Source organism: Kogia breviceps, chromosome 2, assembly GCF_026419965.1.
Source record: "Kogia breviceps isolate mKogBre1 chromosome 2, mKogBre1 haplotype 1, whole genome shotgun sequence".
Taxonomy (NCBI): domain Eukaryota; kingdom Metazoa; phylum Chordata; class Mammalia; order Artiodactyla; family Physeteridae; genus Kogia; species Kogia breviceps.
This window is the reverse complement of record NC_081311.1, coordinates 1,705,438-1,718,375: the sequence shown is the minus strand read 5'-3', so window position 1 is coordinate 1,718,375 and position 12,938 is coordinate 1,705,438. Positions and strand designations below refer to the sequence as shown.

Sequence of the window (12,938 nt, the reverse complement as noted above, 5' to 3'; positions counted from 1 at the left end):
TTTTCTGTTTTGTAAATAAGTTCATTTGTATCTTTTTTCAGATTCCAAATATTAGTGAAATAATATATTATCTGTCTTTCTCCATTTGACTTAATATGATAATCTCTAAGCCCATCCACATTGCTGTAAATGTCATTATTTCTTTCTTTTTATGACTAACATTCCATTGTATATGTGTACCACATCTTCTTTATCCATTCTTCTGTCCATAGACATTCAGGTTGCTTCCATGTCTTATCTACTGTAAATAGTGCTGCTATGAACATTGGGGTGCATGTATCTTTTTGAATTAGTTTTTTCCAAACGTATGCCCAAGTGTGGGATCGCAAGTTCATAGAGTAACTCTATTTGCAGTTTTTTAAGGACCCTCCACGCTGTTCTCCTTAATGGTTGCACCAATTTACATCTCCACTACCAGTGTAGGAGGGTTCCTTTTGTTCCATACCCTCTCCAGAATTTATTATTTGTAGACATCTTAATGATGGCCATTCTGACTGGTGTGAGCTGATACCTCATTGTAGTTTTGATATACATTTCTCTGATAATTAGTGATACTGAGCATCTTTTCATATGCCTGTTGGCCATCTGTATGTCTTCTTTGGAGAAATGTCTATTTAGATCTTTTGCCCATTTTTTTATTGGGTTGTTTGTTTTTCAATATTAAGCTATATGAGCTGTTTGTAGATTTTGAAAATTAATCTGTTGGTAGCATCATTAGCAAATATTTTCTCCTAGTCTGTAACTTGTCTTCTTGTTTTGTTTATGGTTTCCTTTGCTATGCAAAAGCTTTTAAGCTTAATTAGGTCCCATTCGTTTAATTTTGTTTTTATTTCCATTACTCTAGGAGATGGATCCAAAAATATATTTCTGCAATTTATGTCAGAGTGTTCTGCCTATGTTTTCCTCTAGGAGTTTTATAGCATCCAGTCTTACATTTACATCATTAATCCATTTTGAATTTATTTTTGAAAATGGTGTTAGAGAATGTTCTAATTTCATTCTTTTACATGTAGCTGCCTGGTTTTCCCAGCACCACTTATTGAAGAGACTGTCTTTTCTCCATTGTATATTCTTGCATCCTTTGTCATAGATTAATTGACCAGAAGTGTGTGGGTTTATTTCTGGGCTCTCTACCCTGTTCCATTGATCTATGTGTTTGTTTTTGTGCCAGTATCATACTGTTTTGATTACTATAGCTTTTTATCAATAGTATAATTTAAAGTCATGGAGCATGATTCCTCTAGTTCCATTCTTCTTTCTCAAGATTGTTTTGGCTATTCAGGGTCTTTGTGTTTCCATACAAATTTAAATTTTTTTTCTTCTAGCTCTGTGAAAAATGCCACTGGTAATTTGACAGGGATTGTACTGAATCTGTAGATTTCCTTGGGTAGTATGGTCATTTTAACAATATTCATTCTTCTAATCCAAGAACATGGTATAGCTTTCCATCTGTTTGTGTCATCTTCAATTTCTTTCATCAGCATCATATAGTTTTTGGAGTACAGGTCTTTTGCCTCCTTAGGTAGGTTTATTTCTAAGTATTTTATTCTTTTTGATGCAAAGGTGAATGGGATTGTTTCCTTAATTTCTCTTTCTGATATTTTATGGTTAGTATACAGAAATACAACAGATTTTTGTATATGAATTTTGTATCCAACAACTTTATCAAATTTGGTGATGAGCTCTAGTAGTTTTCTGGTAGCATCTTTAGGATTTTCTATGTATCTGCAAACAATGACAGTGTTACTTCTTTTTCCAATTTGGATTCCTTTTATTTCTTTTTCTTCTCTGATTGCTGTGGCTAGGACTTCCAAAACTATGTTGAAGAAAAGTGGCAAGAGTGGGCATCCTTGTCTTGTTCCTGATCTTATAGGAAATGATTTCAGCTTTTCACAATTGAGTATAATGTTACCTGTGGGTTTGTAATATATAGCCTTTATTATGTTGAGGTATGTTCCCTCTATGCCAACTTTCTGAAGAATTTTTATCATAAGTGGATGTTGAATTTTATCAAAAGCTTTTTCTGCATCTACTGAGACGATCGTATGGTTTTTATTCTTTGTTTTGTTAATGTGGTGTATCACATTGATTGATTTGCAGATATTGAAAAATCATTGCATCCTTGGGATAAATCCCACTTGATCATGGTGTATGATCCTTTAACACATTATTGACCAAGGGAGTTTAGCAGAAACTAATGCCTGTGGTGATAATATGTCTCCAGTCAATAATGTTAATGTATTGTTTGAGTCAGTGGGCTAGTATTTTGTTGAGGATTTTTGCATCTATGTTCATCAGTGATATTGGCCTGTAATAATATTCTTTTTGTGTGACATCTTTGTCTGGTTTTGGTGTCAGGATGATGGTGCCCTCATAGAATGAGTTCAGAAATATTCCTTCCTTTGCAATATTTTTTGAACAGTTTCAGAAGGACAGGTGTTAACTCTTCTCTAAATGTTTAGTAGAATTCACCTGTGAAGTTAACTGGTCCTGGACTTCTGTTTTTGGGGAGTTTTTAAATTACTGATTCAATTTTGGTACTGGTAATTGATCTGTTCATATTTTCTATTCCTTCCTCATTCACTCTTGGGAGATTCTACCTTTCTAAGAATTTGTCTATTTCTTCTAGGTTGTCCATTTTATTGGTGTATAGTTGCTCATAGTAGTCTCTTATGATCGTTTGTATTTCTGCAGTGTCAGTTGTAACTTCTCGTTTTTCATTTCTGATTTTATTGATTTGGGCCCTCTCCCTTTTTCTCTTGATGAGTCTGGCTAAAGGTTTGTCAATTCTGTTTATCTTTACAAACAACAAGCTTTTGGTTTCATTGATATGTTCTATTGCTTTTTAAGTCTCTGTTTCATTTATTTCTGCTCTGATTTATGATTTATTTATTTAATTTAAGATTTATCATAAATCTTTATGATTTATTTTCTTTTATTTGTTTCAGGTTTTGTTTGTTCTTCTTTCTCTAGTTGCTTGAGGCATAAGGTTAGGTGGTTTATTTGATATTTTTCTTAGTTTCTGACGTAAGCTTGTATTGCTGTAAACTTCCCTTTTAGAATTGCTTTTGCTGCACCCCATAGGTTTTGGATCATCACGTTTTCATTTTCATTTGTTTCTAGGTATTTTTTGATTTCCTCTCTTTTTTTCAGTAGCATATTGTTTAGCCTCCACGTGTTTGCATATTTTTTTTGCAGTTTTTTTTTTCTTGTAGTTGATTTCTAGCCTCATAGCATTGTGGTCAGAAAAGACACTTGATATGATTTCAGTTTTCTTAAATTTACCAAGGCTTGCTTTGTGACCCAGCATGTGATCTATCCTGGAGAATATTCCATGTGAACTTGAAAAGAAGGTTTATTCTGCTGCTTTCAGATGGAATGTTTTATAAATATAAATTAAGTATATCTGGTCTAATGTGTCATTTTAAGGCCTGTGTTTCCTTATTGATTTTCTGTCTGGATGATCTGTCCATTGATGAAAGTGGGGTGTTAAAGTCCCCCCCATTATTGTGTTACTGTTGATTTCTCCTTTTATGCCTGTTAATGTTTGCCTTATATATTTAGGTGTTCCTAGGTTGGGTGCATGTATATTTAAAATTGTTATATCTTCTTCTTGGATTGATCCTTTGATCATTATGTAGTGTCCTTCTTTGTCTCCTGCTACAGTTTTTATTTTACAGTCAATTTTGTCTGAAAAAGTATTGCTACTCCAGCTTTCTTTTGATTTTCATTTGTGTGGAGAGCCTTTTTCCATCCTCTCACTTTCAGTCTGTATGTGACTCTACACCTTTTTATTTAAATATACCATACGGTAGTTATTTTTTTTAAATTATTTACTTCTTCTGTGCTTTGATCTTTTGTTCTCTTTTTCTGACTGAATGGGGGTTATTTGTTATGATTCCAATTTTATTGCTTATTGTCATTCTATTGTTTTATTAGTTGTAACTTTTTAATTCTTAAGTGGTTGCTATATGCTTTATAATATGTATTTTAATTAATTAGAGTTCACCTTCAAATAATATCACACCACTTAATGTATGATGAGAGCTTTGCAGTTATATCCTTCCAATTCCTTCCTCCCATCCTTTGTGATTGCTGACATTGTTTTGATTTCACATATGCTAATATGCACATACTACATCACCCACCATTACTTTATACAGTCAACTATCTTTTGGAGCAATTAAAAACAAGGCAGAATATATATTTTACCTCAATGTACTCTTTATTTCTTTGTACAGATGCAACTTTCTCTCTGCTATTATATTAGTTCTGCTTGATAAGCTTCTTCATAATTTCTTGAACTGCAGGTCTACCAACAATTAATTCTTTTCAGTTTTAGTTTGGGAAAAATCTTCATTTCACCTTAGTTTTTGATAATTGTCTTTGCTTTGTATAAAGTTCTTGACTGAGAGATTTTTAGTTCAGTCTTTTAAAGATGTCACTTTGTTGCTTTGAGGTTTGTATAGATTCTTACAATACAACTCCTGCAATTTTAAATTTTTGTCACTATCTGTGTAATGTGTCTTTTTTCCCCTGTTTGTCTTCAAGATTTTCTCTTAACCTTTGAAACAGAAGTTTGAATATGTTTTGCCTCATTTTCAGTCTTGGGGTTTTCTATGTCTCTTGGATCCATGTTTTGATAACTTTTATTAATTGTTTATTACCTTTGGTCACTGTGACTTCAAATTTTTTCCCCCCTCATTTTTTCTCCTCCTGAAACTTCAATTATGTGTATGTTAAACCATTTGATATTATCTCACAGCTCTGGGAAAGTATGCTCCATTTTCTCACTGTTTTCTCTTTGTGTTACAATTTTAGTAGTTTCTGTTGACCTATCTTTAAATTCATTCATACTTTCCTTGGCTGTATCACATCTACTCATGAGTCCACCAAAGTAATTCTTCATTTCTGATACCACGTTTTATTTTTTCTAGTATTTCAGTTTGGCTTTCTTATCTTTTCCATATCTTTGATGAAATTCTCTATCTTTTCATGCATGTGGCCCTCCTTTTCCATTAGACTCATTAATATATTAATCATAGTTAGTTCAAAGTCCCTGTCTGATAGTTCCAAAATGTGTCATCTTAGGATCTGGTTCTGCTGCTTACTTTATCTCTTGACAATGGTTTATCATTTTTTGCTTTGTTTGTGTGTCTTGTAACTTTTTTATTCAATGCCAGACATCATGATTAGAACAACAGAGAATGAGGTACTTAGGATTTACTCCTGGAAATGGGCACACCCTTTCTTCTGTCAAGCTGAATGAGATGTGTCAATGTGTTCAGGTGTTGACCTGGATTTGAATTTTGTTGCCAGTTTCCTACCATGCCCCAGAGGCTTCAAAATCCTTTAACGATGCCTTTTTCTTAGAGTAAGTTCTAGGGTGTCTGATAGTCTTAATATTTGTGTCCCCTTTAACTTTCAGCCATCCTCAAATTCCTACATCACAGAAAAGGGTCACTCTCCATGCCTGGTCCCTGCACCAGTGATAGATGGCTGTTGCTTTTACTCATATTTGTAAGGCTGGCTATGGGGCAGGATGTCTTTTCCTGTGTCAGTCTTAAATAACCTTGTTTTCTGGGCTTCCAGCATGAGTTTCCTAGTGTTTCAGCTTCTTTTAACTATATGAGTGATTTTGAAATAATTTGTATCCTCAGATTTCTCAATTCTCCTCTTCCCAATTTTACCAACATAATTTGAAGTTACATATTCAGATTATAATTATTCTTTTCAGCTTCAGTTTGGGGGAAAAAAGTTGCTGAGAAATTTTCAGTCATTCCTGTAACCAAATTAATGAACGTTTACATATATTCTATGTTATTGACAAAAATTGTTGACAATTACAGATAGTTTGAAACCTGACTTCCCCATTTTTAGCTCTTGCTTTCAATTAATTTCTCAATTAGTGGAGGAAACTGAAGAGAGAAAAAAAATGTATGATATAAGTTTTTCCCGAATTTTTCATAGTCTATAAAAGAATTCTAGAATGATAGTATTGTCATAATCTGAAAATTAAGGGAAACATAAAGCTTAAACCTGTTTCTTTAAAAATCTTACTGGTAATTGCTTGAGAAAATAGGATCAGTATGAACATATTCCAAATCACCATATAAAACAAAAATAAACAAAATCAAACAAAACATACACGGCACAGCAAAAGAATAATAACAGACTAAAATAAAGAAATAACAAGACACTATAAAAAACAGGGTATAATCATATGACAGAAGAAATATAAAAATAGGAATTCAAATATAGGTACGTTAAACTCCATTTTTAAAGGCAAAAGAAGAGACTGTGCCTTTAAATGACTGACCTAAGCTTAAAACAAAAGACAAGGTAAACACTGATAAGCAAGATAAAACAGAAATGTAGAGTGACAGCAACATTAACTTGAGACAAAATAGAACTTGAGGTGAGAACATTAGATGTGAAAAAAGTCTATCCATCGGTTGTTTGAGAAGGTCTTTTCCTTGCTTATGCGTATGGATGCCTTTCTTGTTGGGCATGTATTACTTTGATCACAAAAGTTTTTCCTCCTAATTCTCTAAAGTTTTCCCCATTAGGTGATCACATCTGCTGTACATTGATCTGAAGCTGTGCCCACTTCTGTGTTCCTGGAAGGAGTGGCTCTCCCATTCGTAAACTCCACCAGGATACAGTGAGCAAGGTAAATGGCATGGCCACATTTAATATGTCTGCCACATTGTATTTGTTTTTCAAGGAGATCAAATCAACATCAATTCGTTGTTTGCTCTCTATCTCACTGTCACCTTCTCATGATCACCATCCCTTTGTTCACTGCCACAGCTACAAATGCTTGAGAATCAGTCTATGTTGTCTGCCATCATCCAGTTCAAACCATCTTGCCACATGCTTTCATGCCTCCGCCAGCTCGCTTTCGATTTTTCTTTTATTTTTATTTTTTTTATTTTTATTTATTTTTTTTGTGTGTGTGGTACGCGGGCCTCTCACTGTTGTGGCCTCTCCCATTGCGGAGCACAGGCTCCGGACGCGCAGGCTCAGCGGCCATGGCTCACGGGCCCAGCTGCTCCGCGGCATGTGGGATCTTCCCAGACCGGGGCACGAACTCGTGTTCCCTGCATCGGCAGGCGGACTCTCAACCACTGTGCCACCAAGGAAGTCCTCGATTTTTCTTTTATTGCTTTTCTATAAAGCTCTTTTGTTCATATTAAGATAAACTGAAAGGTGATTTATGCAAAATGCTTACAAGCTCCTGTACAAAAGCTGTTTCCCAGATTTTTCTTTCTTCTGCATCTTTTGAGTAAATAAATCTGTCATGAAGCAGAACAGTTTCTGTTGTCCCACCTCATCTTCCACTTTCCCTCCCTCTCTCTCTAGTAATCTTTGAATGGCACAGCCAGTATTTTTTTTCCAATAAGATATTGGTAGAATCAGGCTCTTTGATCATCAGCCAAAAGGCAATGTGATACAGACAACTTTTAGACAAATCTCCAGTTTCCAGCAAACTATAATACCGTGTGTCCTTACTGGACAGAAGCTGAGTAAATTATTCTCCTGCTTCATACTCTCAATCTAAGCACTTGTATTTCTGAATAGCTTGAAGGACTCTGAAGTTCTTATTTTTAGAAGTGAAGAACAGGGATGCTTTGAAAAGCACGATTTCCACACTGGCCCTACTCCCACCTCTACCTGTGATAAACCTCATATCCTCAGAAGCAATGCAAGCCCATTTCTCCCTGGGATGAAGAGGGACTTAGCACTGCATGGGAGAAGGGAGATGTTGAGATTGGAGACAAAGTGATGGGGTCTCGTCCTAAGTGCAGAGACTCCTGAAGAGGAGGGGGTGCCTGTGTCCTCATGCGTCCTCGCCTTTCCTGCATCAACCTCTGAGGACTGGGAATGAATGAGTCCCAGCTTATTTCTCAGTTCAACCCGTTCACACTGTAATTAGGGATAATTCCTTAAAAAGCCACTAAATTACTCACTGGAGACTTTAGTTTCCAGTACAGTTGTAACTGTGCATATTTTTGGATGCTTGCATTTATTTTTTTGGTGAGAAAACTCGGCCCTTTCTTTGTCTGCTCTGCTTCCTGAGGACAAATTTACACTTTCCTGAAGCAACCATGGCTCCCAAGCCGAAGAATGATGGAACACCCCAGGATACTCTGGAGAGTACCCAGGACTTCCAACACAGGTGCCGTGGGATAATGGAATTCATCTTGCACGAAATGGCCCTGAGCTGGGCCACCACTGCTGCACCCCTCCACCACTCTCCTCCTTGGTTTAGGCTGCTTCGCTGCTTGTCATCACCTGATGAAACATTTGTCATGAGTTTGTGACTTTACATGTTCCACTCCTCTATTCCCTCTCCTGCCCTGGTCAAGTTCTGCTGATCTTTGTGGTGTGTTTCAGATACATCATCCCCTGGAGACCTTCCCTGATGACCCTCCTGAGACCCTCCTCGGACATCTGCAGAGCCCCCGGGACGGCAGTGCTGGGTAATGATCTACAGAGTGCACTTCCCCGGGAGAACATGAGCTGCGAGGGTGCCTAGCAGAGCCCGCGTCTGCACCGCCTACAGGGGAGGGAGCTCCTCTGATAAATGCAGGTGGGAACGCGGCTCACCTTCACGTTTCTAAGTGGCCAACAGGCTGTCTTCAGGTCTGAGTGTAACCACAAATCGTTCCCTCTGTCAACATAAGTGAGTCTAGTATATATCAAAAATAAAGTCCTTCAAAACATTTAAATTTTAAATGACTTACCCAAATTCATTCAAGTTGTGCTAATATTATATGAGACGCTGCTGCAGTGCAGTTACTTCTTAACCAGCCATAGGTGAGGAGGGGAGCAATATTAACATAAGCCTCAGAGGTCACCCACCTGAAGTCTCTGCCCGTCACACCTTCTAATTCAGTTCAACAGGCCACATGCTTACTGAAACAAAACCACTTTCTAGTGTCACATCATCGGAGCTCATGGTACGTAATGCCATTGTCAAGAACGATTACTACACAAATGTACTATCTATCCAAGAAAGGAAAATGTGATGAGCCTGTTTAAAATGAGGCGAGTCTGTCAGAATGGCCATCATCAAAAACTCTACAAACAATAAATGCTGGAGAGGGTGTGGAAAAAAGGGAACCCTCTTGCACTGTCGGTGGGAATGTAAATGGATACAGCCACTACAGAGAACACTATGAAGGTTCCTTAAAAAATTAAAAATAGAACTACCATACGACCCAGCAATCCCACTACTGGGCATATACCCTGAGAAAACCATAATTCAAAAAGAGTCATGTACCACAATGTCCATTGCAGCTCTATTTACAATAGCCAGGACATGGAAGCAACCTAAGTGTCCATCGACAGAGGAATGGATAAAGAAGATGTGGCACATATATACCATGGAATATTACTCAGCCATAAAAAGAGATGAAATTGAATTATTTGTAGTGAGGTGGCTGGACCTAGAGTCTGTCATACAGAGTGAAGTAAGTCAGAAAGAGAAAAACAAATACTGTATGCTAACACATATATATGGAATCTAAAAAAAACCAAAAATGGTTCTGATGAACCTAGGGGCAGGACAGGAATAAAGATGCAGACGTAGAGAATGGACTTGAGGACACGGGGAGGGGGAAGGGTAAGCTGGGGGGAAGGGTAAGCTTGGACGAAGTGAGAGAGTGGCAGGGACATATATACGCTACCAAACGTAAAACAGATAGCTAGTGGGAAGCAGCCGCGTAGCACAGGGAGATCAGCTCGGTGCTCTGTGACCACCTAGAGGGGTGGGGTAGGGAGGGTGGGAGGGAGACGCAAGAGTGAGGGGATACGGGGATATATGTATATGTACAGCTGACTCACTTTGTTATACAGCAGCAATTAACATGACATTGTCAAGCACTTATACTCCAATAAAGATGTTAAAAAAATCTAAAAAAAAATTAAATTAAATTAAAAAATAAAATGAGGTGAGTCTGACTCACTCTCCTGGTTCTCCTGGAGTTCTAATAGTGTTTCATGGATTAACTGAAAGGGGATCAATAAAATATATCTAAGATTCTAAGGCCACTTGCTTCTGAACATAACAATTTACAAATGGATCAACTTAAAATATCATCATGTGATATATTCATATATTATATATTAATATAGTGTATATAAATATTTATATTTATAAATGCATAAGTTTATATAATATAAATCAATATAATACTTAAATTTATCAATTTATAGCAAGATATAAGACTTAATAGCAATTATAACAATAACTTTTAACAACATATCTGAAAATTTACATGTAAAATGTTTTAATGAGGCTATATTTTCTCATTAATTACATTAAAATTGAAACAACATATCTTAACTTTGAACTGACTGGGAGCTGACCCTACCTTCCACCTTTACTTGCTCCTCCTTCCGGGTTCTCGGTTAAGCAGTTAGTAACATATAAACAACACCCTAAATGTGTTCTCTGGACTAATGGTCATTTAATACATGTTTCTAGAATAGTAATTTCTAAGAATCTGAAATGTATCAAAAAATCAAAATTTTCATGAAACAGTTCAGAAACCCCATCTCAGAACAAATGCATCTGACTGTTAGTAAAATCCCTGTGGGCACAGATACATTATTCTCCAAAGGTAAGTAAAGCGTGTTATATTCTTATGGTTCATGAGTCCAAAAAAAAAAAATCCAAGGAAGAATAAAAGCATAAATTTGATAAATGTTAGATGGGGCGGACAGTTATTCTATGATCGACCATGTTAGTAAGAAATATTATTTTATTTTGTCCTTTTAAAAGGCTTAGTCAAAAGGTCAAAAGGTAAAATTAACATGAATATGCTTTAAGTATGAAGTAGGTGCCACACAATGGCAAGAAAAAATATCCATATGATATAAAAGCTGTGATAATTTGCCAGAAGCTTCTTCGACAAAATTGGTAGTTAGTATGTTCACAGTATGAGTTTTCTAAGAGGACAGAGGTATAATGCAAATGTCTACATGATAGTAAAGAGCGAGCTGACAGGAGGAAAGGTCACTCCAAGCTTTTGTTGGAACAATTAAACTAATTTCACTGTTTTTTAAACTAAATGTACTGATTATTTTGGTGACAGCATTGCCAGTGCATTAGGAAAGTAAAATATTATCCTTTCGTACACCGAAAAAGACGTCTAAAGCCCTGGAACACCATATATTATATGCTATCTGATCATCTTTTGTCATCATTGAATTCAAAAGGATATGTGATCATCTTAGTGTAAAATGTTTATAAGTGTATGTATGTACGACCCTTATTCAGATTTTAACAACTCAGTAATAGATGATTACAAGGACAGAAGGCAAGTTTCAGCCAAGAATCATTAAGGCCCATGAAAAAACACAAAGAGTTGAGTGTTCTTCCTGACTTATTACTGAACAGGACACATAGCAAATTATAATACATAAGGTAGAAAAAGAGAGAAGAAAATAAATATGTCTCCTAAAGCAGCACTGAACTATCCACAGATACATGTCCTTATTACTAAATTTTAGAGCTACATATTGGGACAATCTTGGTAGGTAGGAAATTACAAGGAAGATAATATAATTCTGAAGTCATAAAATATTCCATAATGGAAGGTGTCGCAAGATAATTTCCATGAGCAACATTTGCTTTCTAATATGATCATATATTAAGGTGATTTTAAAAATCAATTAAAAAATTCGTAAGATGCTTTTATTCTCTTGTTACTATATAGGTTTATTATACCACCTTTCAACCAGGGATTACTTCATGGGAGTCTGTTCCAGGACAAATGTTCTTTTAGGTCACTAGACCCCAAAGAGAGAACAAAATCCATCTTCCAAACAGCACACGTTTATAGACCATCGCCAGTCTCACCCCATATTCGTGAAGGCAAAACGTATAAAAATCTTACATGTGCCCGTGTCCTGCGGACCAGGGAGCTGTGCACCTCACCCCACGTAAGGCACATTTTTTAAGTGAGTTGCCTGATCAATTAGGGCTCCTACTAAGAGCCAGCAGCAGAAGATTTGGTCCACTTCTAAAAACAGAGCACCAAAAACATGATTCCGTACAAATCCCCTCAGCCAGCTCTTCGCCTTAAAACAGATTCCATTCTCCAAAAACACAGTGAATAATCTACCCCAAACTCAATTTCATTATGAAAAGGAATCATGCCCATGAAAAACGAAATTATATTTTACTGAAAGAATTGTTTCATTAAAGCGACAAACATAGTTTTCATGCCCAAAGCTAATCTGTAGCCACAGCAAGCAAACAAACAAACAAAAACCAACCACACATCTTTACGGCTATTGGGGCACCAACCTGGGATAGGCTGAGGTGCTAACACCACTGTGGGAAGAGGCCTAGAGGCAGGAGGTGGCCTGGACAGAGACACAGCTACTTGATTTGCCAACAGTTGGGGCTTCTCATGCCCATGGAACAATCTTGATTCCTCAGGATATATCCATGTTGAGTCCAGAGCAAAGGAATTATTAAAAAAGATCTGTCCAAAGAGAAAGCAAGCATAACTCTTAAGACCATGCACATAATAAAAGCTGAAGACTGTAAAATACTTGTCTTACATTGAGTATTGGAGATTCTACGCATGGAGATTCTATAAAGCCACTATCTTAAAACCTGAAGATCCACGGGGCTCTGATACCCATCACCTTCTAGTTAAGTCTCCTGGGCTGGTCTTCAGCTATTGACTTGGTTAGTTCATCCGAGCAGCCGGTTAACAGATACAGAATCACCCCGGTGAGATAAGCAGTGTGTTGGAGAACAAGTCACTGTACTACTTCCTATTGGTTTTCAGGTAAACAAAGTGTAGCCAGTGTATTTGAATTCAAAAGCCAAGATAAACCATCAAAAAGAGGAACACTCAAAGCAATAATACCAAGGAAAACTTACTTTTAAAATGTACACTTGAGTTCTATAA

At 36.6% G+C, this 12,938-nt stretch overlaps 1 protein-coding gene across 1 annotated transcript in view; it reads right to left on the bottom strand.

Moving 5' to 3' along the window:
• The window catches only part of TCERG1L (transcription elongation regulator 1 like), a 184,305-nt gene that overhangs the window by 168,575 nt on the left and 2,792 nt on the right, over positions 1–12,938 (bottom strand). Inside the window, exon 3 of the mRNA XM_059052046.2 lies at positions 12,323–12,503. Coding sequence (XP_058908029.1) covers positions 12,323–12,503 — 181 coding nt within the window. The remainder of the gene's footprint in view (positions 1–12,322; positions 12,504–12,938) is intronic.